The sequence below is a fragment of the Hyalella azteca genome, unplaced genomic scaffold (genome assembly GCF_000764305.2).
Source record: "Hyalella azteca isolate HAZT.00-mixed unplaced genomic scaffold, Hazt_2.0.2 contig5580, whole genome shotgun sequence".
Lineage (NCBI taxonomy): Eukaryota > Metazoa > Arthropoda > Malacostraca > Amphipoda > Hyalellidae > Hyalella > Hyalella azteca.
This window is the reverse complement of record NW_025935765.1, coordinates 114,929-140,354: the sequence shown is the minus strand read 5'-3', so window position 1 is coordinate 140,354 and position 25,426 is coordinate 114,929. Positions and strand designations below refer to the sequence as shown.

The 25,426-nt window shown below is 40.0% G+C and overlaps 1 protein-coding gene across 1 annotated transcript; it reads right to left on the bottom strand.

Moving 5' to 3' along the window:
- Positions 1-1,103: 1,103 nt before the first annotated feature.
- On the bottom strand, positions 1,104-25,086 carry LOC108665689. The gene is made up of 8 exons (XM_018152467.2): positions 24,781-25,086; positions 18,025-18,299; positions 17,049-17,652; positions 16,250-16,566; positions 15,725-15,883; positions 5,790-5,893; positions 5,190-5,321; positions 1,104-4,851 (listed from the first exon to the last, which is right to left on the bottom strand). Exons 2-8 carry the CDS (start codon positions 18,126-18,128, stop codon positions 4,124-4,126), a joined length of 2,148 nt encoding a protein of 715 aa, XP_018007956.1. The 5' UTR covers positions 18,129-18,299; positions 24,781-25,086; the 3' UTR covers positions 1,104-4,123.
- Positions 25,087-25,426: the final 340 nt, after the last annotated feature.

The window sequence follows — 25,426 nt, the reverse complement described above, 5'->3', positions numbered from 1 at the left end:
GGTTCATTAAAGCTAATGGAACAAACAACGGTAGCGCGCTGCAACCATGACCGCACAATGCATGTTCAATATGTATTCTCATGAGTGAAAAATTACTTGGCACTCCACCCAAGCAAGTTCACTTCGTCATCGGATGAATGAAGGCCTCGCACAACAAAGCATGACGGCCTCACAATGGAATAATCTCGTATCATTTTAGCTAATACTAAAGCAGAGCATGAAAAAGAAATATCTTCTTAAGATGGCTTATTGTTATTAATTACTTCGCGACGAAATAGAATTATTGTCGCTTCATAACATTGATATCTTGCAATGTAAAACATATCAAAATTAGATTTGGTACACGAAAATCGTGAGTTACTGACGTGTGCAGAGGCGAGTAGCAGCAGCGCTCTACCATGGTCGTTCAGATTGTTCAGGTACTAGATAAGCTCCTGTACAAGACGAGAGCTTCAGCGGCTGCCAGTCCAAGTTTCCCTTAGCTTATCAAATTTAAGTTTCAAGCCCTTTAACAGACCCTTTATTCATTTTTATTAGTTTCAAATTCCTCCCAGACGCCCTACATACAAAAAATACATAAATACAGCCCATGCCTGATACCCGTTTATAATTCACCAACCATACAATTTTTTTTCATACGCCATTTCCTAACTCGCGCATCCGGAAATTCATTTCAAAGAATAAAATTTACCAGATTTGTATAATGCACCTCAAAATGCCCTCGACTTACAAGCCAGCTTAAATTCCGTCCATAGTTCCTCAAACACTCAGAAATATAATAGATCACTGCAAATTGTAATAAATTACAACCTTAAGACAAAACGTACAAGTGTTTTAAGCAACAGCTGCATGCATTAAATGCTTCTATTTCTATTTTCATAACAAAAAAGACGCTAGCAAGAAAAATTCCCGATTTTCAAATCAAAATTGGATGAAAAATAAACCACAACAGCTATATAGCCGTTCAGGTCGTCATTAACAATAAAAACATAGAACAAAATTAAATAGGACATCAAAGACACTTGGCCTCAAGACCAGGCGACATCAAATCGTTATTTACAAGCTCAATTTGAACCAAGATGCAAATAGAGAACATAACATCCGACATAATACGCAGCTTACTATAAAAATAAGTTCTCATAAATCAGCAACACCACACTGCACTTTTGGCAGATAGAGAAAATACAGTCGTATTTGTCAAAATTTTTATGATGACGTTATATTTTCACTTCGCTGAGTTGATTGCTCTGAATCTTAATAAGTATTTTACAAACAGACTGTGTTCCAATGTTGAAAGACGTACATCAAAACAGTTAAACGCGGCTCTGCTTACCTAGAAATTCTTTCGGAGAATTGGATAAGTGTTAGCGCACGTCTCTCCAGAATAGCGCGTGAAATTTCGTCTTATCTTGCATCAATAATTTTCGTCGTTGACTTAGAACGCTGATTATAGTGAAACTATTAATAAACTATATAATTTGATAAGAGCATTTTCGAAAATGTTACCAAAAATCTAGTACGCGATTTCGAGGTTGACGTTCTAAAAAATATTTTAGAACATAAACAAGTTCAAAATAGAGTAATTTAGATAAACGAGGTTAGTGCAAAACGATCACCGACACCCTATTTTGATAGTACTGTACTCATCACATTTTTGAATGCTTCTGAAAAGAGCTGATTCGTTCTCCTAGCTCATTAACAGCAGTGATGCACGAGCTGCTGCACAAACGACCGTTGCAGTAAGCAATTGTGCTTTCGAGTGCATTTACTGACGACTGATTATCGTAGCAATGAGTGGAATATGTACAGCTCAACGAAATTACTCTCAAATGCCAGTATTTTGTCACTCGGTTGTAAACCCAGTCTCACAATTGAATTTGACAGCTAAGGAATAGTAAAGAAAGGTACAATATAAATTTGTTAAGATCATGGTGAAGCTATACATTCTCATCATTGTATAACACAGGGTGAATTTATCTACATCAAAGATAAATTCACCGTCTATGTTCACACAAAATACATTAGAACTATCTACTAAACAAAAAGTATTGGATAATCCAATAAATGACCAACAAACTCGACTTGAGGGACTGGAGCTTGATACTTATAGTAAGTTGGCTCATACGAGCGATTAACATTTTACAGGTAGGCTATATCACAGAATCCTTGCCAATTGGTAAAAAAAACTGTACAAAATTTTCACGGAAGAGTGAATGCGTTTGTCCACGACAAGCGTTGGATGCCACACAGTTAGCACAAGTCATCGTCATTGTAATAATACTTTGCGTTGTACTAATGATTTAAGGTACAAAGATTCACTCAAAAATTTTGAACTCTTTGAGTGGAACACACTCAATTTCTAGAATACCTACACTACTATCGATCATAACAGGATTAGATCTGTTTACGAAACTCGGTGTAAGACTGAAAGCGTTACATCAGAGATTGTTTTCAAACACTGCACATCAATCTTCTGAAGCGTCCAGAATTCAGCAACAAGTTGTGAAAAGAGCGAACGGTACAAAATATTCTTCACAACACGAGTGAGTCAGGTAATATTGACCGTGTAACAGGTTTTTTACATTCGTCTACATATTTGCAGTCATGCGGTTTTCAAGTGTTGCTGCATTTATCAGAATTTGATATGTTTCATTCAAAAAAATGCTGGCCATCGTGCTTATATTTCAAATCGAAATCGAAGAATTGAGTCTGAAGATTATTCTACTCAACATTTTATACCCAACAGAAAAGAGCATGTCATAATCGTTTGTACCATGTAAGAAATTTATGAAGCCAAGACCAATTTGGATCGTATTTCATTGGCCCTCGCAGCGGATAATTATATCCTATATTCAACGAAATAATCCATTTCGCGACAGAGAAAGAGAAATTCAAGATTTACCTATATAAAGAACATAACTGCTGGGGGATATCAGTTCATGCTTTTGGATCAGATACGGACGGACGATAGGAGCAGACATATCGAGCAGACCACAATATATCGATGAAACTCGCTCCACTTGAAACAAGACAAAAAGAGATCATTAAAAGTTTAAAGTAGTCACAGAATAAACGTGAATAATATTTCCGCAAAGAAATGTGCACGTTCACAAAATTTTGCAATGCTTTTTCAGCTTGTGCAAGCGAGATGATAATTAGGACGACTTCAAGTGTGACAATTTTTGCGAGAAAGCATCGTGACTTGGAAAAATTACTGACAAAAAAAGCCTCAGGAGCAATAACTTAAGCAAATACATAAGCTGCCATTGACTAAATAAATCTAACTAAATAGATCGCGTCAGGTAATCTCTACTCAGAAACACGCCCATATGTACATAATTATGCAAAAAATGTTCAGAAGTCGTCGCTCCTGGAGTGGAGTAGTCAGCTGCAGAGCCAGAAGATCACTATGCTCATCCCAACTGTAACGCTACAGCATTAATTTGGAAACATCCAGCGATTTGTCCTGTCACGTAGATTAACAAATACGGTACATATAAAAATACACATTAAGATTGGCTTAGACCAGATAAGCTCAAGTCGACAGCACCAGGATGACCAATTATTCACTATGTACAACACATCCATGAAGAGAAGGGCTCGCACCTTCAAGTTTTATTAAGAAAACTTGACTCTAACTTTAATAAAACTTAAAAATTAAGTTTTATTACAAAAATAGTTTTTAGTTTTATTAATTAAAAAACTTGAAGGGATGCGTCAGTAGTACATAAAATATGTTCGCAAATATTCATTGCAAGACAGCATGCAGAGGAGAAAAGAAAGGAGATAAGACGATACATGAGTGCTTAGGGAAAGGCCTGGAAGTGCGATGTCGAGGATGTACCAAGTTTAGGCACTCCATATTTACTTCCTAGTTTAATAATGCGAGCATCAATAGAATCTGAAATCACCAAGAAACTTTTAAACATGTGTCTGTTTTAACGTCGGATAAGAAAAAAATTAATGATTTATTTCAGTGGACGGTTTACCATAGAATCGGAAAACTAATTTTCCTGAAAGCAGGAAATTTAGGAGTCTTATTGCATATCATATCAGAATTGCATTTACGGTGAAAATTTAGCATTTTAGGTGAGAGTTGTACAGCACACTCAGGCGTGGACGGTTAAGCTATCTTAGCGTTGCTTAGCACGAGTCTGTTGAGTCCATGCGGTGAGCCCAGAGGAGAGTAGACATAGTTTGCCCTGAGGGATGAAGCGCGCACCGGAGCTAAAGGCAGCTTCCTGAGCACGAGACTCCGAGGAGAGCTTAACACACTCACATTCGCGGCCGCGCTGATATTGGCCGTGATGTTGCCTAAATTAGAAGTTACAACTCCAGACGTTAAGTGGGTAATACTGTTATTGCTAGCAACAATAGAGCCCAGACTGGAAACGTTATTGGATACCACGACACTAGCTATCGGGGATACGTCAGTAGCCGTGACGCAAATATTGCTGCTCGAAGAGACCTCGTCGTCAATACTGATCTCATTGCCAAGGCTGTCTATGATACCCCCAGCACTGGTCTGGAAGCTGATCTCTGTCATGGTCGAGTCGGGCAAGATGTACTCGGGCGAGCTTGGTAACGTGGCGCTCACTTTAGTCGCGAGAATCTGTTGTTGTCGATGTGTGTTGCTCTGCCGCAGGATAGCGGGTTGCTGACACTTGGTGACGTGCAGAGCAGTACGCGTCTGCTGTATACTACCACGGTTCAGTACCGTCATCGAAGATGGCGGCTCCGTGAGAGTTAGCGCATCAACTTCATCGTCATCATCGTCGTCTTCGCTACAAGAAGACGCGCTGCTTGCAGCCTCGAACTTCATCTCTCCTCGCTCGAGGGCGCCCAGCATATCTGCTCAAATGGGACGCATTGAAGTCATTTGTTACTCACAGGTGAAATAGAAAACCAGAGTCGGCAATCCATTGAGCGGCATGGAAACCATTTGAGGGTTTCAGAGATTAAACGGAAGCTATGTGGCTGAATTTTTCATGAGCCACACTGAAAAATATCTGCTCCAAAGTAAATATAGCAACGATTGTTGGAGTCCTTGACTCCAGCATTAAAATGATCGGTGATACGAAGAAGGATAAGTTTTGAAGTTTCAATTCAAGTATGCATGAACTTACCATGACCATTTATGGAGAGAAACAAGGAAAAGCTTCAATTGATGCTGCAAGTTCATCACATACCTGGTGTACTCATGGCATCTCTGATGCCCTGCAGGTCCTTCTTACTCCACTTCTGTATCTCCTCGTCCATCTTGTGCACCTTGCTCGGGTTTAGGGCCCACAGGCAGCCTTTTCGCTGATTGTTTCCTGACACTGAAAGAGGAACAGAGCGTAAGCATCCGCAAACAATGAGAAAAACAGTCGGCTTTCTTGAAATTTCGCCCTAGCTATTTATTCACGAGGTGTTCGCTTCCAAGACTTAAATACATATGCCGGTAGTAAGCGGTGGTTGATGAATTGAATATTCAAGCTCTACAGAATGATCTTATGAATGAACACTGCAATGCAGGCTAACATGCGGTGTAGGCGGCAGTCAGGCATGGTTAGTTGCGCATTATAACATTGTAAAACCGCCATTGGAAATCGGAAGAACTCGATTTTCATACACTATAGGAGTTTTAACTAACACCCTCCGAGTTACTTGAATAACAATTATTTGGTATATCGGTTAATTATATGCTGTTGCGCCTTGTTTATTCAGCACCTGTATGGATAAATAAGATGAATATACAGAAAAGAAATTAGGTAAATCCCATCATTTCACACTAGTACAATACTTACCAACAGGTTTTTCTATTTTCTCAAAGCATTTGTTGAGGCTCAAGTTGTGCCGGACGGAGTTCTTCCAACCGTTAGGAGCCGTCCGGAAGTACGGAAAGTATTCACTGAAAAAAATAATGTAAAATTCAGACATATAAGAATTAAGAAACAACGCATGTAAATGTTTCCTAGAGTAGTACTAAAACGCATAATCACTAGAAACGAATGTGATATAAAATTTATTAGCGGCTATGGACGGTCAAATACCAAAAATTTAAGAAAGTTGAGGCAAAAATACGTGAGAATCTAGATATGGGTTCCGTCAAAATAAAGCAACATCAATACATAAGTAAATGGGTTATTCAGAATGGAATAAACAATGGAGTATTCAAGTTAACTCTCTCTTATAACAGCTCATCCAAATACAAACATTTTGACAGTAAGAAATGCATCAGTAAACATCCCTAATACTAAGAGGACAACACTGCAAACATTGACCACATGACCTTGACCGCAATACTGGCTTAGAAATAACTATGGAGGCAGTCTCCTGAACCAAGCTATGGAGTATCAAGAAACGGGTTCCAAGTCTAGTCTCATTCCCGCAACGTTTCCTTCCGTTGCGCTGGCAATTAGATTCAGGAACTTTACTCAATTACATTAAAACCCAACTGCATCGTTCAGGGTAAAATGATTGCGCATCACCACTGAGAGATAGTTCGAAGTTACAACCATCCTCGAAGGTCCTTCACCATTTTTTTCCTAGTACTACTTATGTTTTGCTTTTATTTATTCTGCACATCACGTTTCCGAAATATTTCACCGACCAGGACTTAGTTTTATCCCGGTTTCGTATAAATAAACACACAGACAGACAGACCCAACCTTTATCGTGTGCTATAAACAGAGAAACGTGTGGAATCCCTTGAAAACGCAGCCGTTGTCGGAAAAAATTCACTTCTAAACAAAAGAGGATAATCTGGTTAAATTATACGAGGTCCTACTTTTACTCGTAAGTCGTTCGTCAAGATAAGTCGCATCAGTAACTCATTAAAGCCAACAATCAAATCCATCATGAGTGCCATGAAATATTTCGCATACTGTAACTAGGTGCAGTAATAAATCGATAATGATAGGGGAACTTCTGCACCGCTAAAATTAACGTAAAATATATCCTCTGGCGTGGAAAAAAATTGAACGTGGCATTTAATGAGAAAAAAAAAAAAAACGAGCTGAAATTTGAGCGGAGGCGCAACAACGAGAATACGAGTATTAAAGATTAAGGAGAACAGTATGAAAGTGAAGGAGTAACGAGAACAGCGCGAAGGTGAATGCGTAACGGGAACAACATGAAGGTGAAGGCGTAACGAGAACAGCATGAAGGTGAAGGAGTAACGAGAACAGCATGAAGGTGAAGGCGTAACGAGAACAGCACGAAGGTGAAGGCGTAACGAGAACAGCACGAAGGTGAAGGAGTAACGAGAACAGCACGAAGGTGAAGGCGTAACGAGAACAGCACGAAGTTGAAGGCGTAACGAGAACAGCACGAAGTTGAAGGCGTAACGAGAACAGCACGAAGTTGAAGGCGTAACGAGAACAGCACGAAGGTGAAGGAGTAACGAGAACAACATGAAGGTGAAGACGTAACGAGAACAGCATGAAGGTGAAGGAGTAACGAGAACAGCATGAAGGTGAAGGCGTAACGAGAACAGCACGAAGTTTAAGGCGTAACGAGAACAGCACGAAGGTGAAGGCGTAACGAGAACAGTACGGAGGTGAAGGAGTAACGAGAACAGTACGGAGGTGAAGGTGTAGCCCACAGCGCGGTGTTCAGACACTCGCTCTCTCCACGTCGCAGCGTTAGGCCTAACGAAGAGCAGGCACTACGTTGCCGTGGCCTGACTCTCTCACAAATCTTTCCACCTGAGAACGGTAGCTACGAATTCATTGAAATGATACCCAGAAATATTTGCGATGCTTAACTTTCGTCGTCTAGAGCTGAAATGTTAGATTAAATTCAAATATTGGCCGATTAATTTTCTGTGCATGTGAGAAGCGGACCGAAATTATAAAAATTAAATTAAAAAGTCAAATTGAAAGACCATGCAATTGTTTCCACTGGCATATCACAGGTTGGGTTCGACGGGTTTGTAGCATGCAATCGGAATTATTACCAAGTACCTGGACAACGATCAAAAAACTGTAAAAAATTCGATTCGATACAGCATATGCAATGAGATTGAATAAAATAAATTAAAACTAAACTATTATTATTCATAAGTTACGCGCTAGAACTATAAGAAAAATCCAGCTCGAGATGTCCATCAGACTCGAGTTAGACAAAAAACTCAGTCGAGTTTACAAACACTCGAACACTGTGAAACATGTCTCTAAACAATGAAAAACGGGAGATACGAAAGAAAACGAAACAATCACTTGAAACAGAGATAAAAAAAACTCATAAGAATTGTGAGTTTTTTCCCTTGATACGCTATGAAAACCTGTTATTTATGACAAGAAGTTCTCTCACTTGAATTATACAACGTCGAATATTTGAAGGAACGCATGATTTCATTGCAACAAAGGATGAAAATATCCATATTTTACGTTAAATTCTCTTTTATAAGTTTAAAGAGTTAATGAAATAATAATAACTAGGAAATCTTCCATTGTTGAATAACAAAAATTTAATACTCAATGTTAATATAATCGCAAATCATCAATAGAGAAGAATAAAAAACAAATGAAGAAGGGAGCGAGAATACTAACAGAACATCGGAGTCGAGATTGCCCTTGAAAAAATAAAACATTTTAGAATATCAATTGACTAGACTAGAAGACAGAGAGTGAAAGAGAGAGGGACTGTTAAAGAGCTGGGCATGGCACGATATTTGGCGCCATTGCTTGGAGCGAAGAGAGCAGAGTAAGCCCACCCCAGGCATCGCATGAATGACGACAGCCACACAATGCCCGCGAGGCGAACACCACAGCGTAGTACAGGGCACGTCTCGTGTGTGAGACTCGCTGTGGCATTCATTGTTGACTCGACAAGCAATTTATACGGCGTAGTACAGGGCACCTTTCGTGTGCGATACTATCATCACGTTGGACTCGCTGTGACATTCATTGTTGACTCGATAAGCAATTTATACGGCGTAGTACAGGGCACCTCTCGTGTGCGATACTATCATCACGTTGGACTCGCTGTGACATTCATTGTTGACTCGATAAGCAATTTATACGGCGTAGTACAGACTACAGAGCACGTCTCGCGTGTGAGACTATCATCACGTTAGACTCGCTGTGACATTCATTGTTGACTAGTTCAAAAAATCACGATCGGGTTGCGACTACACTTGACTCGCAAGTTTCACAACAGCTCGAGTGAAAAATGTAACGTTTCAAACATAATTGCACTTGATACTGAATGCGATGTTCATGACTCTGTAGGCGAACAAAAGCACCGATAATGCTATCGTAAATGAAGGGCTTTCATCATAAGTGATTTTAACCCACCCGAGGAAAATGGACGAATGGTTTTAAACGCTCATGCATGATTAATACCGCGTAGATGTAATTATATACTAACGTTTTTCGCAGTAGCCACAACTGATTAGAATCGATTACAGACTCCATAACCGAGATAGGAGATGAAAAATAATGTTGCTAATAACCAAGTTTAGAACAAATAATTTCGTCCACATTGAAGAAAAAACTTCCACAAGCACGCGGCATTGACAAAGAAATTGTAGAAATTCAACACCTCATTTCGAGGTAGTAAAATTCATAATTTTTCGGGAAAAGTTCACGATATGTTTAATACATCGAAATATTCTACGAGATCGGGCATTAGGCAGTTCTTTGTAGTTTAAAATAATTCATTATCAGTGAGTTTTATTCTCATCAACTGGGTCAAAATACTAATTGCGTCGAAGAACTGTAACATTGAAATTGACTGCAAGTTTTGGCTTGTATCTAGACACTGCATGGCTCTTTATAATGAAGGTGTACTTTGCAAATACAACACGAATACCGGCCATACTTTAGAATAAATAAAGATTAACTGCTTCATCGACTGACCACAAAATGGATTCGTAGAGCAGGTTTGAATTAATAGTTAAACGCGCCAGTAAAATTAAGAGATGGTAATATGATGGAGCAATCTCAACGGTTGTCCTGGACAACTTTTTAAAACCTTAAAAATGATCGCGCTCAGTCGATCAATAAAGAAGGAGATCAGATCACAAGAATTGATCAGCGGAGTAAAAACTTGGGATCCATTGCCCACACAGGAGCAGGTAGCGGGTAAGTTGGGAGAGGAAGAGAGCGCTGTTGTGGTGTGTACAGAGAGGCAGCCACAGCGACTCAATGAGAACCAAATCGATAAAAAGGTGCCGAGGCAGGGAGGCTCCGGCAGAGGTTGGGTAGAGCGGGGACGGTATCGTGGCTACTATAGCAACATCTGCCGCTGAGATCAGGGTACAGTGCACGTCTCGTGTACATCTGCCGCTGAGATCAGGGTACACAGTGCACGCCTCGTGTACATCTGCCGCTGAGACCAGGGTACAGTGCACGTCTCGTGTACATCTGCTGTCGAGATAAGTGCACTGTACATACCGTACACTGACTGTGGTACTCGTAATTTTGTCTACGACTAAGAAACTGACAAAAGAACATAGTTTCATACCTAAAAATAATAAATAATATTTGTCTTTTAATGAGAGCTAAATCAAGACCTCAGTCGTTTCAATAGATACACCATCATCCGGCTGAGCGCGCACGTTCATATCGAAACGACAAAGAACCTAATCGGGCGACTTTTTCTTAATTTTTGCAGCATGGAATGTAGGAAGAGGTATTGAAAACTCGTAAGGTAAGTGGCTTTATTTTAGAAGTGGACTTGAACGAGTTTACCACGAGAGCCATGTTATAAGTTGCCACTTTCGACGGTACTAGCAAGCAATTCGGACTTAATCCGTTCGATCTTTAGGCATCTTTAATACAATATATATTAAAGGCAATATGTACACACATCAGGTTAAGGTTAAAATTTGTTTGAACTTGGCGAATTTGAAATCAGTATTATTTACTTCTACTTTACCTTCCTGATCATACGATTGAATGAAATCATTGATTGCAGTAATATACGGAGGTGACTGACCAGACGGCTCAATCCCAGCACGTTCTTCCATTAGCAGTTCATAAGAACATAAATCGAAGTTCAAATGATTATTTACTCTAACAGTAACTAAGCATCTTGCGTCTAGGTTTAGAAGGGCTATTTATACAGCCAAAATAATGATAAGAAATTAAAATCTACTTTTCATTACGGAACCAATTTTAAGTCTTCAAGATGTTTTAGACATACATAGATGGCGTGTATAATAGGAACTTGTCTAAAACAGTTCACTTTTCTCACCCGTGTGAAATGCAAACAGTAAATCGATCCGGAAAAATAGTCGTACGTGATAGCAAAATTTGTCATCAATTGCCCCGCTCACGTAACCCTGAGGCACACACGAATATCCATTTTCTCCTGCCCTGTTTATCTTCTCTCTAAAGAAATTCTAAATAAAAATGGCATTATTTTTCAGCAAAAATGTTCTCGTGTGTTTATGTTTTTTATGAATCGAAAGACTGAACACGCCAGCCAGAGTGAGGGCTCCCGCGCCGGCAGCCGAGGGGTGAGCAGCACAACAGCAGCGCATACGAGGGTGGCTGAGAGATCGATAAAGCGGTGCGTGAGTGCCGCTCCATCCTCCCGCTTCTCATTTCCTACTAATGGCATTACGGCCCCTTTGTATGAACACTACACTAACACCCTGCCGAAAAATAATAACATAACACTGTAATTAGAACGATTGTAATAACTACTAGCATAATAATTGAACACCGCGGGATTGTAAATTTTACGAGTCTGTGCCAGTAGAATGCAATCCGGGCAATCCAAGTATTTGCAAACTTTGTGCATCTTAAACAGTAAGAACGAATTAAAATATTCTGAAGTAGAACAATTCAAGTGGTAGTCTTAAATTTGAAACACATGACACTATGAGTAATTGATTCTTGTTAAAATACAACACAACAAGGGAACATGTGATATCTGCCTAAAATGAGAAGGCTACAGCAGCATTATTAATAAACCGTAAAAATTTGTCTTGATTAGCAAATTGAGTCAGCATAGGTTTACTGATGAACTGTACGACCTAGGACAGGCAAAAATTGGTAGTGCTTGAACAACTAGGGTAACGATCGGTAAACTTTCCATTTTTAAGCTCGTCCAATTTGAATTTTCCGCTAGCAAGCACGGGGTTATAAAGAGAAGATACTAGCATTCATTAATTCTAATTAAGTCTTTCAAATGTCCGCAAATAAAAACAAAAACTGAAAATAATGATAAAATTAGGCCTCCCAAACAAAAATAGAGTTTACAAATCACAAGCAACGTAAATGAAGCGAAAGTATGATCAGGAGAAATAAATTTTACCCGTAGCCTGACGGAAGAGAAAGAAATAAAAGGTAAATGAAAAAATATCTAGTGATTTTTCAGCACAGACGAATTGAAAACAAAATATGACAGATAATGAGGTGCAAATAATTGTGACAACAACGAGCTAACACTGATTAAATGTTCAGCAGGAGATGGCGATAAGTCAAGAATTCAATTTTGATCATAGAAGAAAAATTTATTCATACGTATGTACGTTCGTTGAAAATGGTTCCGGTGATGGCAGTGAGCCCTGGCTGTAATTATTTGGTTGAGGTACGAGGGGAATGAGGGAAGGATATTTTGAGAGCAGTCCGCAGGCAGAGGGGAGAGGGAGAGCTTTAAAGAGGTACGACTCAAGGCGCGGCCAGGCGCTGCTGCAACTCTCCCTCGACATCTCGATGTTCTTCAAGCACGGACACTTTAATGTGACACTGCCAGGTGCGCAGTTACATTGCCAACAAACAATCTCAATTGTTCAAACTGAATACACACGAAGGAAGTGGTAAAATCGCAGAAAAATCTTAAACGAAAAACTATACCCTTTGTTCCACTGCATTGAGTGAACTTGCTTTACGTAAACAGAAAAAATATAACTCAGTACTCACTGCAGTGAGTGACAGAGAGCGCATTTTCTCGTCGACGAAAACGTGAAGTCACGGACAGACAGACGGACATGACGAGCACAATAGCGCTTTTTTTCCATAAATGAGAAAATGCGCTAAAAATGGAGAAATGGCAGTTGAAATCGGTCTTAGTTTGCGAAGAAACACTGGAATAATGTCTTGGGTGAACACAAAAAAAAAAAAAATACGAGCTTCAATTGTGAGAAGGCGAACTCGTTGTGAACTAATCGGCAACTTTCTTCAGCAAACTTTTACAATAAGTTTGATCGAGTAGTTCATCGTGAATAGACCGGAACACCGCAACTCCTGCAGTGGAGACTTTCGTCCTAAGTGCAGAAAGACCCTCTCATTGGGAATGTTCTTCGAGCATTCGTTTGTCAAACGAAAAATATTCCGAAAATATACAAAAATATGCATATTTGTTCAACGTATGCAGTATTATCCCAGGTTGTAGCCACCCAAAAAATATTCATCGATTCAACAATGAATCTATGGCGGTTATTAATTTTAAATGGCGGTCGGGTAATTAAATAATCTTCGACTATACGTGATAACACTAATTCCTACACAAATTGCCACATCGCAATTCATAAAAAATAATGTAAATCATTCCTAATAATCATCAGAGTTGAGTAATTCTATTGACCTTCACTTTTTCGCGCAAACCTGGTTTTTATACATCATGTAGCTAGCAAGCACCAATAATACACTACTACCCATTATAAATCAGCCAATAATAAAAAATAAGTATGAATAATACACATTACCCAATAATAAATAATTGTTTAGAATGCGTGATGTCGTTATCATCCCTTTACGCTGCATGAATACTAATCATGACTGCACAAATGCTCACCAAATTGAAGAAGCAGGCGTTGATTACAATCAATACTGTACAGCAGATTTGTTAAGATTGTGCAAATAAGACTGTTAAGGAACGGTTGCTGCATTCCTGTTCGAGACAGTCACTCGGCATAGACACATAACACACTTGTCATAGACAAATGCCATTGGTTCATTGAACTCCTGGTATATATGCGTATAATCTTAACGAGAGTGATAAGTAACACCGCCTTGATAATATGGCCGAGGATTAGTTGACCGGATATAAGATCAGTAGCGTGAGAGTGTCGAAGCCTCTGCAGTGCAGCGCATGCAATGCAGGCTACGACGTGTAAGATGATCCGCATCATCCGCACCCCTCATAAACACCTGCAGCCTTACTTGTGGTCAGCAGGCGTCCAGAGTCAAATTCACGATAAAGGCCCCATAGGAACCTGACTACTGGTGATCAAACATCTCAAGTACCCGAGCAACTACTAATAACATTTCCGTGGTAACCTGTCCGATGAAGCCGGTTCGGTATCCGTGACCCGCAAGCACCATCAATGTGGTCCTTAGTCGACAAAATTTCAATGATAGCGGGAATCTAGAAGTTGATAAATAACTTTTACCCAACTTTAGTTCTACCGGCAAAACTTCCTCATTCTGTGTTGAAAAAATTGACGCGAAAGCTAATAAAAAATGCACATTTTTTGGTTCCAATACACAGTTTGAAAGCCATGTAAAGTAATAAAAATTTCAAATAATGGAGAATAACGAACTTTACAGCATAAGTAGGTGCAAACAAAACACTTCATATACAGTTCAAGACGGCCACATGGATATGCTGAAACGCATTCAAAATAAACGAACCTAAAAACTGACAACTGACCGGATGAACAATCGCGTAGAAGACCATTGCACGATGGCTACAAAAAAGGTAGCGCGCTCGCAAAAGGGCAAGACATCAAGCCAATCATGTGCAGGTATCAAGATTGGGAGTTTGGCTCATTTTCAGTAACACGCTCACAATAAGTAAACAAATTAACACAGTAAAATCAGCAAATCATTACGAATTGTAGTTGCCACTACAATGATAAGCGTTTATTTCTCTTTATCAGTGACAAATGAACTTTTATCGTATGATACATTCGAATCACGAAACATTATATGCGAGTAAGTGTGGTAATAATAGCTCATCTCTCCCGCGTATCACACAACAAAGAAACCAAAGCGTTAAGCAGACCACATGTCACACAAGACGAGTGGCTTGACACATGCAGTTGGCCAATTGACTCGCAAAAGCTGATCGGCTTCCAATGACATTGAATGATGTTACGTGGCACAGATCTCCCCAGAGTTACAGTGGAAAATATCGAAAAATATCCCAAAATTAACAGCACTTCAAAAGCAAAAGAATAGATAGCCGAATGAAAAATATCTTAAGCAGGGAATTTTCAATGAGAGATGTGACAAGGTCGACTTGGCTATCGCTATTTACAAGTCGTGATGATATAGTAGTACAAACGATAAATCAAAGCACCACATTTTGAGTATACGCTATATAACAAAATAGTCAACAGTACAGGGTATAATATATTCGACATCACTTTAGTTACCATTAATACGCTAATATATATGTGTGTATAGCAACGAGTTGCCAAGTTGCATGTAGTACTCACTACATGAAGCTGTATAAATATATCTCGGAGACAGGGAGGCTGCCGGAGGTTAACACATGAAGGTAAAATATACATGAGTTACGAGTTGCTAAGTTGTAGACGTGGTGTGGTACTCACCACATGAAGCTGTATATCTCAGAGACAGGGAGGCTGCCGGAGGTCAACACAGGATGGTAATATATACACAGGCTACGAGTTGCAAAGTTGTAGACATGGTGTGGTACTCACCACATGAAGCTGTATATCTCGGAGACAGGGAGGCTGCCGGAGGTCAACATAGGATGGTAATACATACATAGACTACGAGTTGCAAAGTTGTAGACATGGTGTGGTACTCACCACATGAAGCTGTATATCTCGGAGACAGGGAGGCTGCCGGAGCTGGAGTTCTTGAGGGCGAGAGCAATAAGGCAGCTGTAGGAGTACGCAGGCTTGGGCAGGGCGCGCTCGTCTCCTCCTCGTCTGCTGCTTACTGAGCGAGCGCCTCCAGGCTTCCCTCTATCCCACACAATATAACACAGTTTGATCATAACCCTTCAGTCGTGTGTATTTTATATTATCAGCACGGCTTTTCCACATAAATTAATGCACTTTGAACGACAAATTATATTCATGGTGACCGGTAGAGCCAGAGATGCAACACTTGACTATAACGCAAACTTTTGATCATTGCTTTTGGACCTAATTAAATTTTTAAACTTCATTTCATTTGCGCCAGATGCAAGCGAACATTTCTTTGCCGGTAAAACTATCGGCCACTAAGTACGACGGCTGGGAAGTTATTTTGAGATGTTAAAAAATAGATCTACTTCAGTCCACGCGAAGACTTCCAAGTTGTAAATAATGGACGTGGGGAAAACTAACCTGAACATTGGTCCGTTATTGATGGTTGTGTGCACAGAGGCGATGGATGTGGCGGTGACATCCGAGCTGTGGACGACGTTATTGTGAGGCGTTCTGTTGCCGCTGTATCCGTTACTGGACGAGAGCTGAGCTCTGTTGTGGACTCCTAGAGTCTGGTGGTGGGTGACCAGACTGTTGGCGATCTGTTGTTGGGTGAGCTGTTTGGGTGACGTGATGAGGGTTGTCGAAGGGTTGAGGGAACTGTTGACTACCCCACCACTGCTTACAGTCACCGTAGGCCGTAGCACGGTTACTTGAGATGAAGACGCTGAGGTGCTCTATTGTGGGAATTATAGAAGTTATGATATTAATGATAAATTAGGAAGGTATTATTAGCACAATACATTGAAATTAATAAAATCAAGAATCTGAAAAAGAATACAAATGCATAAGCCTCGCTCAGAGCTTTTTAACTACTAAACCCAAATACATGTACGTACCTACACAACAAAAATTCAAGGCAAGCCGACAGCCGATTACCCGACTGTAATTACTATCCGATTTGATAAAACTTTCTCGAGTAAAACATATTATGGATTATAAACAAGTCACTTCTCCAAGCAGGTACTTATTCTCTAGATTATTTTTTGCGACACGAAATGCGCGTAAACTAAATAGATTGTCCTACCAAAAGAGAAACTTCTATTCTTGAAATACAATTAAATTTCATCATTAGCTTTAATATTAAATCTAAGCCAGCAGTAATAAGTCCAGGGAAATCTGTCAGCAATGAGATTTACACGCAGAGACGCGAGCTCACCTGTGATACCGAGGACGGTGTAGATGACTGGAGTGTTTCTGTCTTGATGTAGATGCTGGGGGACAAAATACTAGGCAATGATACCCTCGTGGGTTGTGCTTCAGAGAGCAGCGTGTCACTCTGAGTTGTATTGTCCCCATTGCACGAGGACAACATAACTGACGATGATGAAAGAAGCGGAGAAGGAGAAGTGAGCAACGGTGAGACGTCCGCATTGCACCCAACTAAAGACGGCGAAACTAATCCAGGAGAAGTGAACAAACACGTTGCCGCCTCTGACGTGATGATCTGACCAGGATGAGTGGACACTCTGAGCGCCAGGGAGCTGGGCAACACAACGGAAGGGTTCACCATGATTGCGTTGTCCAGGTCGAAGAGAATATCTTTTCCGTGCGTGCCACTGTACCATGTGATGTCACTCAGTGATTGTTCCATGCAGACGCTCGCTTGGTCGTCTTCTAGGCTGCTGGCTGTGCTGGAGCACGAGCTGTGGGCCGAGGAGCTGGCAGGAGGCGTCATTATCCCGCCTGGCAGGTCCACATCCATGCTCGGGAGGCCGTCGAACAGAGGCTCGAACGCTCCCATGCACATATCGCTCTCGAAGCTGACCAAGAGAAAATCCACTCAAAAGCAGATACGTGACTCAAAAACGAGTTAAGTACCGAACGAATGAATATCAACTTGAATTTAGATGCAACCGATCGATTAATTTGAAACAATATATTCAATGTTAAATTTCAAATGACGTAGAGGTATTCAACGATATGATACCCCGATTCAATGGAATCATCGAGAACTGAGTGATTAAAAAGCTGATGAAAAAGTCTAACGTTCAGTTATATTACCAATCAATAGAGCACCAAACAAATAATCAACAAATCGAATGCGAACCAAAGTTCGAAGCACGTTAAAATTATCACCCCGACATAGACCAATTTAGAATCATAACTGACACTTTTTATCATTATATACTTACTCGTGGTCGTAGGTGCTGAGCGAAAGTTCCGACTTCATGTCTTTCTCGATCATATCCTGGAGAGAGAGATCATCAGGCTCTCCATTGAGCAGGAAGAGATCCATGGTGGTGTTTTATAAGAGGAGCGTAGTGGAGCAGTCCTCCACATCACTGGGCCATGGTGAGAGCGATGGACGCTATGTAGCTACGACCACAGCAACGTCAGATGGTCGGGCTTTGTGTTGACGAGTTCTGTCCACATGAGGCTAAACCTGAGCTCTCACTCCCCGACACCACTGCGAGAAGAATTACAAAGTCAGGTTAGCTATTCGCACGATCTTAGGTGAATCACGATAATTATATTGTACGGAATATGAACTACAACGGGATGAAAGCTAACTCACATCATCATGGTCGATGTGGAAAAAATCGGTGCATTATATAGGATTAGGAAGTAATTAAGCATTTTACTTCTTCAATAATACCTTGTTGATATTCAAAGTGCAAACAAGCTGAGGAAGCATGGCACGCACCAGGTAAGAGTTGCAACTAGGCATTACTTACAATTCTAAGAACTGAAAAATGTTTCAAGATGTAAGTAAAGTTAAGCAAAAGCCTAAAACAACTAGCAGCCGAATATGTACCGGTATCGAATTCGTTATATCACCGTAAAACTCGTCACAAATTCTTTCTTACTTGACTCATAATGGACATTTGTCATCTAAAACGAAATCAAACTCTCACGAATAATGCAGATCGACATCGATACTAAATACAACCTGAACTTTTCTTAGAACTTATATAATTTCATTTCACTCAGGAGAGATATTTTGCCAACGATTACAAATACTGAAAGAACATTAAAGATTTTAAGAAAATACTATACATTTTTTCCAATGAAACTTTATACTAAAAAAATTAACTTTCGTGTGCTGTGAATGGATTAAGTGGGGGCTTGTTCGAAAACTAATTAAAAATAATAATAATAATAAAACAACGAAAATTATTTCCCTTTTCTTTAACAGAAACAGTCTAAGCCATAATTATACAATATGAACAGAACACACAGCTAATAACAACGCAGACGACAGTAGTTTCAGCAACTAGAAGGCAAAATTCCAACAGCGACTAGCAATGCTGTTCACTTCGACAAATCTAAGCTCGAAATATCACCATTAAACTTCTGGTCGCTCAACCGATAAACCACAACTGCAGAAAAACAATTTTCCTGCCAGAGAACAATTAAATTGAGACGGCATCAGATAAATTCAGAGAAAAGAACGAAGAGCACTAACTGACGACGAGTTTGGCGAACGCAGTTTCGCAAAATGAATTATATTGTATGTTGCGACAACTACTATAATGCGTACAATGGAGAACTGGTTTTGCAGCACGATAGTCACGATTAGTTACAACTTTTTGCTGAACTGTGGACATAGAAACATCAATTACTAATTATAACACTAGTAGCATAGTGTAGATACCTCATATCGCGGAAACATTGTATGGATCACTTCGACAAGGACGAACTGCTGCAAAAAAAAACGCTACAATACTAAAATAAACACGGAGAAAGTAGCGGCGGGTCTAGAATACAATCACAAAGGGGATTTTCACGCATTCAAAAACACAAATAATGTGTTAGGAAATTGTGTAAATGTTCTAAAACAGCAATGTGAGGTCGTATTTCTTGAATCTCGTAGATGTGGGTTCCTTGACTTATGGCAGGGCCATTGCAAAAACATAATTCTTCTGCATTTTGGTCAAATATTGAATTTAGTTGTAAGCAAATTGTACCCAACATTGAATCTACGTTTCCATCTGCAGTTCGTGAGGTCCGTTCAAAACTTGAAAGATAAGCCGCTGCATCTACGATGTCGTAAGTATTTTAGAGTATCCGTTCCAGCAGAAGCAGAGGCAACAGAGGGAGTGGGAAGGAGGGGGCTGGAGGCCTGGAAGAGGAGGCGGATGCAGGGGGCAACGACTGCGTTCATTGCCACTCGCCGTGACCCTGAAACGCGAGTCGCAAGAGTATCGCGCCACTCTAAAGCTCTGCGCTGGTAACTTGGTTGCCATTAACATGGTAACGCGATGCAGATTACGTCACGGTGTTTAAAGCTCTGCGCCGGTAACTTGGTTACCGTTGAAAAAGTAACGCGGTGCATATTACATCACGATGTTCAAAGCTCTGCGCTGGTAACTTGGTTACCACTAAGAGGGTAACGCGGAGCAGATTACGTTACGATGTTAAAAGCTCTGCGTGCACCGCGCGAGTAACTTTACTGCAAGTGTGCGCGGTGGTCGTTAGTCTCAAATTTTGATGGTATTCAAGAAAGAACTAATCAAGACAATTAATACGTCCAAGTAAAGTCGAATTTTATGATCACAGTGAATATCATGCTCGTAATTCATCAGCCATTGAGGGGAGTACGGAAATTTATAGGTAACTATACAAGAATAAAAGATAAAACCTGATCATAAGTTTTTGATATTATGAACGCGTTAGGCTTCTCAAAAGTGAATTTTCATAAGCTACAAGCTCTGGCTGTGATCGATCTTGCTTTACTAGCACAATCCATGTTGAAATCGGCGACAAGAACTAATCTTTTTCACTTTTTGAGAAGTTGCATCTTAGAAGTGCGTAGTTGACGTATTAAAGGACTAAATCCTCAGTACTTAACCTAATACACATAATTGCGTCTTCGTTAATTTTAAAGGTCAAGTCCGGTAATATCACAAGACGCAACAGTGTTCGTCCGTCGATCAACAAGCATCAAGGCTTCGTATAGGCTTCAGAACTTCACGAAGCCAGTCAAAAAAGACCTTCATAAACTGAAGTAAACTTAATTACCGAGCGCTCAATCATTAAATAGCATTGAAATGCAGTTGTCAGACCGCACACTAGAGCAGCGTCACACCCGGAAGCCGTTCGTCGCACGGACCAATAAACGCGACGACGCTCGGGAAGAATCGTTTTAGGGACATTTGAATGTGTAGATAAGTCAGCTCGGTTAAACTTCATCTTGGGATGCAGCTGGTGGGATGTAGCTGGTGGGATGCATCTGGTGAGATGCTGGTGGGATGCATCTGGTGGGAGGCAGCTGGTGGGAGGCAGCTGGTGGGATGCAGCGGGTGGGATGCAGCTGGTGGGAGGCAGCTGGTGGGATGCAGCTGGTGGGAGGCAGCTGGTGGGATGCAGCTGGTGGGATGCAGCTGGTGGGAGGCAGCTGGTGGGAGGCAGCTGGTGGGATGCAGCGGGTAGGATGCAGCTGGTGGGAAGCAGCTGGTAATATACAGTTCGTGGTATGCAATTGATATTAAGAAGATTGTGATATACAAAAGGCCATGCAGTTCTCATGCAGGCTGAAGTGCAGCTGGTAGGCGGGATGACGACTCACAGATGGAGGAGGCTAAGTGATACGACACATGGTTTATGGAGCGCCAGGTGGCGGTTAGGAGGCTAGACTCTAAATGGCAACAAGGAAGGCAGGTGCTGAGCGACGGCTACAACCGCGTGTTGTCCCCGCACACAGCACGTAGCGTGATGTTTTCATGCATCACGTACCGTGTTGTACTAACACTGCACGTAGCGTGTCGTACTAACACAGCACGTAGTGGGTTATCCTAACACATATTACTCCGCGTCTTGCACACACACACACACACACAACGCACTTCCTTTTACGATAGTAGCTGCAGAAGCAATGCAGTTGCAGATAAGAAGCAGCAGCGAGTGAGTCAGAGAAGAGTACACAGTACAGCATCGAAAAGTAAAGCGGAGCACAGCACAACACAGGATTAGAGTAGAGCAGAGTACAGTACACAAGTAAAAAAGTCACTAGATTGCTTTAATCGCAGATTCACTAGAAATTTAAAAGCGAAGAAAACACCACAAAAATTTAGCATATCTCTTTTGAAAACGTTTCGGAGACCAGCTCCATCGTCAGTTCGATAAATCTTATTAACTCCAAACTAATTTTCTGCATTTATCTGTGTTCTAGATTTATCGAACTGACGATGGAGCTGGTCTCCGAAACGTTTTCAAAAGAGATATGCTAAATTTTTGTGGTGTTTTCTTCGCTTTTAAATTTCTAGAGTACAGTACGACACAGGAGAGTTGAAAATAGCAGAGTACAGTACCTAGATCAGAGAAGATTAACTTTAATTGCAACAAAGACGGAAGTGGTTCACAATACATTAGGCATGGCTTGATCCGGCCAATAAAGATGGGAAGATGAGGAAGAGAAAGGATGTAGAAAATGTGGTAGATGACTTGAGGACACAGCGCAGCAGCTCACTGCAGTAGGTAATATGAGGAGTTTGGGGAGGAGGCCTGGAATATAAGGAATGTGAGGGGTCCTGTGAGGCTGCGAGGGTACGAGGAAGATGAGGGGGAAATTGTGGCATAAGAATTGAAGCGACTCAGAAAGATATAATGGATGACGAGAATGGGAGAGGTAAGAGGAGAGGAGGGAGGATGGGAGAGGGTAGAAAATGATGGGTGAAGGAGGATGGTAGAGGGAGGAAGAGAATGGATGAGGGAGGAAAAGGATGGATGAGGGAGTAAGAGGATGGAGGAGGGAGGGGGAGGATGGGAGAGGGAAGAAGGGAGGAGGAAGCTAGCGCTGGAGAGACCAGACGGCAGTGACCCAGTGACCTTGAGACGGACGAAGCCATCACCTCAATAACATCGTCCAGACCAGCCTAGTGCTGCTGCTGCTGCAGCCGACCGTGCTTAGCAATAACCCTTCAGTGACAGCATAACATCTTCAACAATCACCTAGCAATAACCCTTCAGTGACAACATAACATCTTCAACTATCACCTAGCAATTGTACTCATCAACTACTCTTACTAGGAACAAGTCAAACTAACGCTGCATGCACTCCGAACACCGGAATTATCGCAATATATTTTCACTCAAATTATAGATTTTTGGACGGTGAGGTTGCTAATTCTATGGCACGTTAATACAGATATTGAAATAGAAAAAAAAACGATATCACGGCATTCACGCACAGGGTTTGTTATCGTACTTGAGAGTTAAGAATATAATGTTAAATGGATATATTGCCGCATTAAACAATCATTGCCTATTCAACTGTGACGGAACTATACTTTTATGAGCTGATTAGCAAAGAACAAGTTTGTGAATCGGAAACTTGATTGGCGGTGAAGATTTAGTACAGAAGTGAATGAATAATTCTTTCAGATAAGTACGTTTGGCAAGATTTTGTAAAGAAGTGAATAGATAATTCTTTCCGTTAAGTACGTTTGGCAAGATGTACAGAAATAAATGAATAATTATTTCAGATATATACGCTTGGCAAGATTTTGTACAGAAGTGAATGAATAATTCTTTCAGATATGTACGTTTGGTAAGCAGATTGCGCAGCCCATATTTCAAAATAAGCTGTACACTATAAGCTACAAGACAATTTCACATTTTATATGGCTGGACAAACAAACCCTCTGTTTGTTTGCACTTTTCTTCAATAGCTGCAATCAGTTCAAATTAACATTGGGACAGGCTCTGTGATTTCAATAATTTATACATGGAGGAGATTTATGGATTTCTTTTTATGAGGTAAAATGTGAAGTTCAGCTGGCAATTTCTGGCATTAAACATTTCTTCCAAGATATGGATATTTGAAACAAGTTGTGTCAGCTGCCTGCTAATAATGATGCGCATTTATTCTTGATGGAAGAGGTTTCTATTTTTTCAACAGAGTGAATTTCAAATCTCACCAGCAACAGGGCCTAGTGTTGTTATAGCAAGGTCACAAATTTTGAAACAAATTTTCATGAAGTTATCTACAAACTCACTCAAAATATCTCACATGCCTTCAAATAATTTAAATGATGCAATTATTAAAGTGATTGCTTGACCAATTCACTTCATTACCTTGTCCTTGAATTTAAACTATAAAATTATTGAAAATTACATTAATTGGTGATGAGCCAAACTTGGCCTATTCTTCCTGACAGCAATATACTATTACTATTATACTATTATTATTATATCATTATTATCACCAATATACTATTATTCTTCCAGACACCAATATATTACCATGTGATATACTACACAACATATACAAAATAACACTGAATTTAAAATTACTGGTCAAGATGTAAAATTTATGTTGGACAGAATTATGAATATTGACCAGTAAACATAGTCAAACTCTAGAAATACATGGGTCTGGCCAAGGGCCATTTTTTAGTACCCCTGACCAGACTCAAATGGAAACAGATCTTGTAACTTTAAGTGCAATCAATTCATTGACAAATGACTACCTTCTTGATCCTGCTTCAACCTAGAACCCTGGATCTTTGGAGATTAGATCACTTTGTTTTTTTATACATTTTTTGAATCAATATTTAAGATGAAATACTTGCTGTCCGAGTGTCAAGTAGCACTTTCCCAATTTCTTCCCTGAAAATAAGAAAAATGGCTATTTTTCTTGGAAATCATAGTGGCAAACCAGAGTTTTTTAGACTCTCCCTCAAGTTGATTTCTGAGTCCTATAAGTATAAGTAGACCAGTAAAGTATCATAGATACTACCAGCATATACATAAGAAATTGGTTGAAATCTCGAGTAAATGAGGAAATTAAAAAGGAACCGATTCTAAAAAATGTGTGGTTTGTCACTATGCTGAAAATTTTGGTAAATCACCCATAAACAGAGTTATTGCAAACTTGTCATTTTTGGAAAATTCAGTCCAATAGCCCAGAAGGCCCCAGATTAGGATGGAATCTTGATACAACTCACCTGTAGGCTGTAGCTGATGATTGAGCTCCACTTTTATTGCTGGTGCATAATGCTTGAAAGTTGAAACTGACACTGTAACTGTATGTAGACCTAGTAAGTTAGATATGATTTGAAATTGAATACTGAAATTGCAATTTAATTCAAGGCAAATTCACATTACTCTCTATATTTCAGGTACTAATGGAATGAAGCACAAGCCGCAAGATCATATTTAATTATTTAATAAAAGTTTTGCCTGGATATTCTCAGTACATTTACATCTCACTGCAATAAATTTGTTGAATTATTCACCAATTCAGTTCAAGCAAGAGCAACTGTCAAGCCTGCCCTGAACTTCAATGATAAAATTCATGAATTTTGTTATGCTGTCAAATTTTTAGTTTTTTTACAGTAAAAATAAATAAATCGAGGCTCAGTGTAAAAAATCATTGGCACTTAGTCACAAACACAAAAAAATAATTTAATGTAGGTAGTCTCAGTCTCCCCAGCCTGCTCCCATCTCACAAAATGAAAATCTGATTTTTGGAAAATTATGGCCCATAACCAATTGTTAGGGTAATAAACTAAAAGGAAATTAAATGCAAGAAATTTGTAATACCTACTATTAGGCTGACTAAGAATTAGATTTGTTGCAAAAATCTGGATT

Coding starts and splice junctions, on each gene's coding strand:
- LOC108665689 (XM_018152467.2), bottom strand. CDS start 18,128: ATGGATCTCTTCCTGCTCAATGGAGAGCCTGATGATCTCTCTCTCCAG. Junction 15,884..16,249: donor AATAACGGACCAATGTTCAG/GTTAGTTTTCCC, acceptor TGTGTGGGATAG/AGGGAAGCCTGGAGGCGCTC. Junction 4,852..5,189: donor AGATGCCATGAGTACACCAG/GTATGTGATGAA, acceptor CCATTTGAGCAG/ATATGCTGGGCGCCCTCGAG.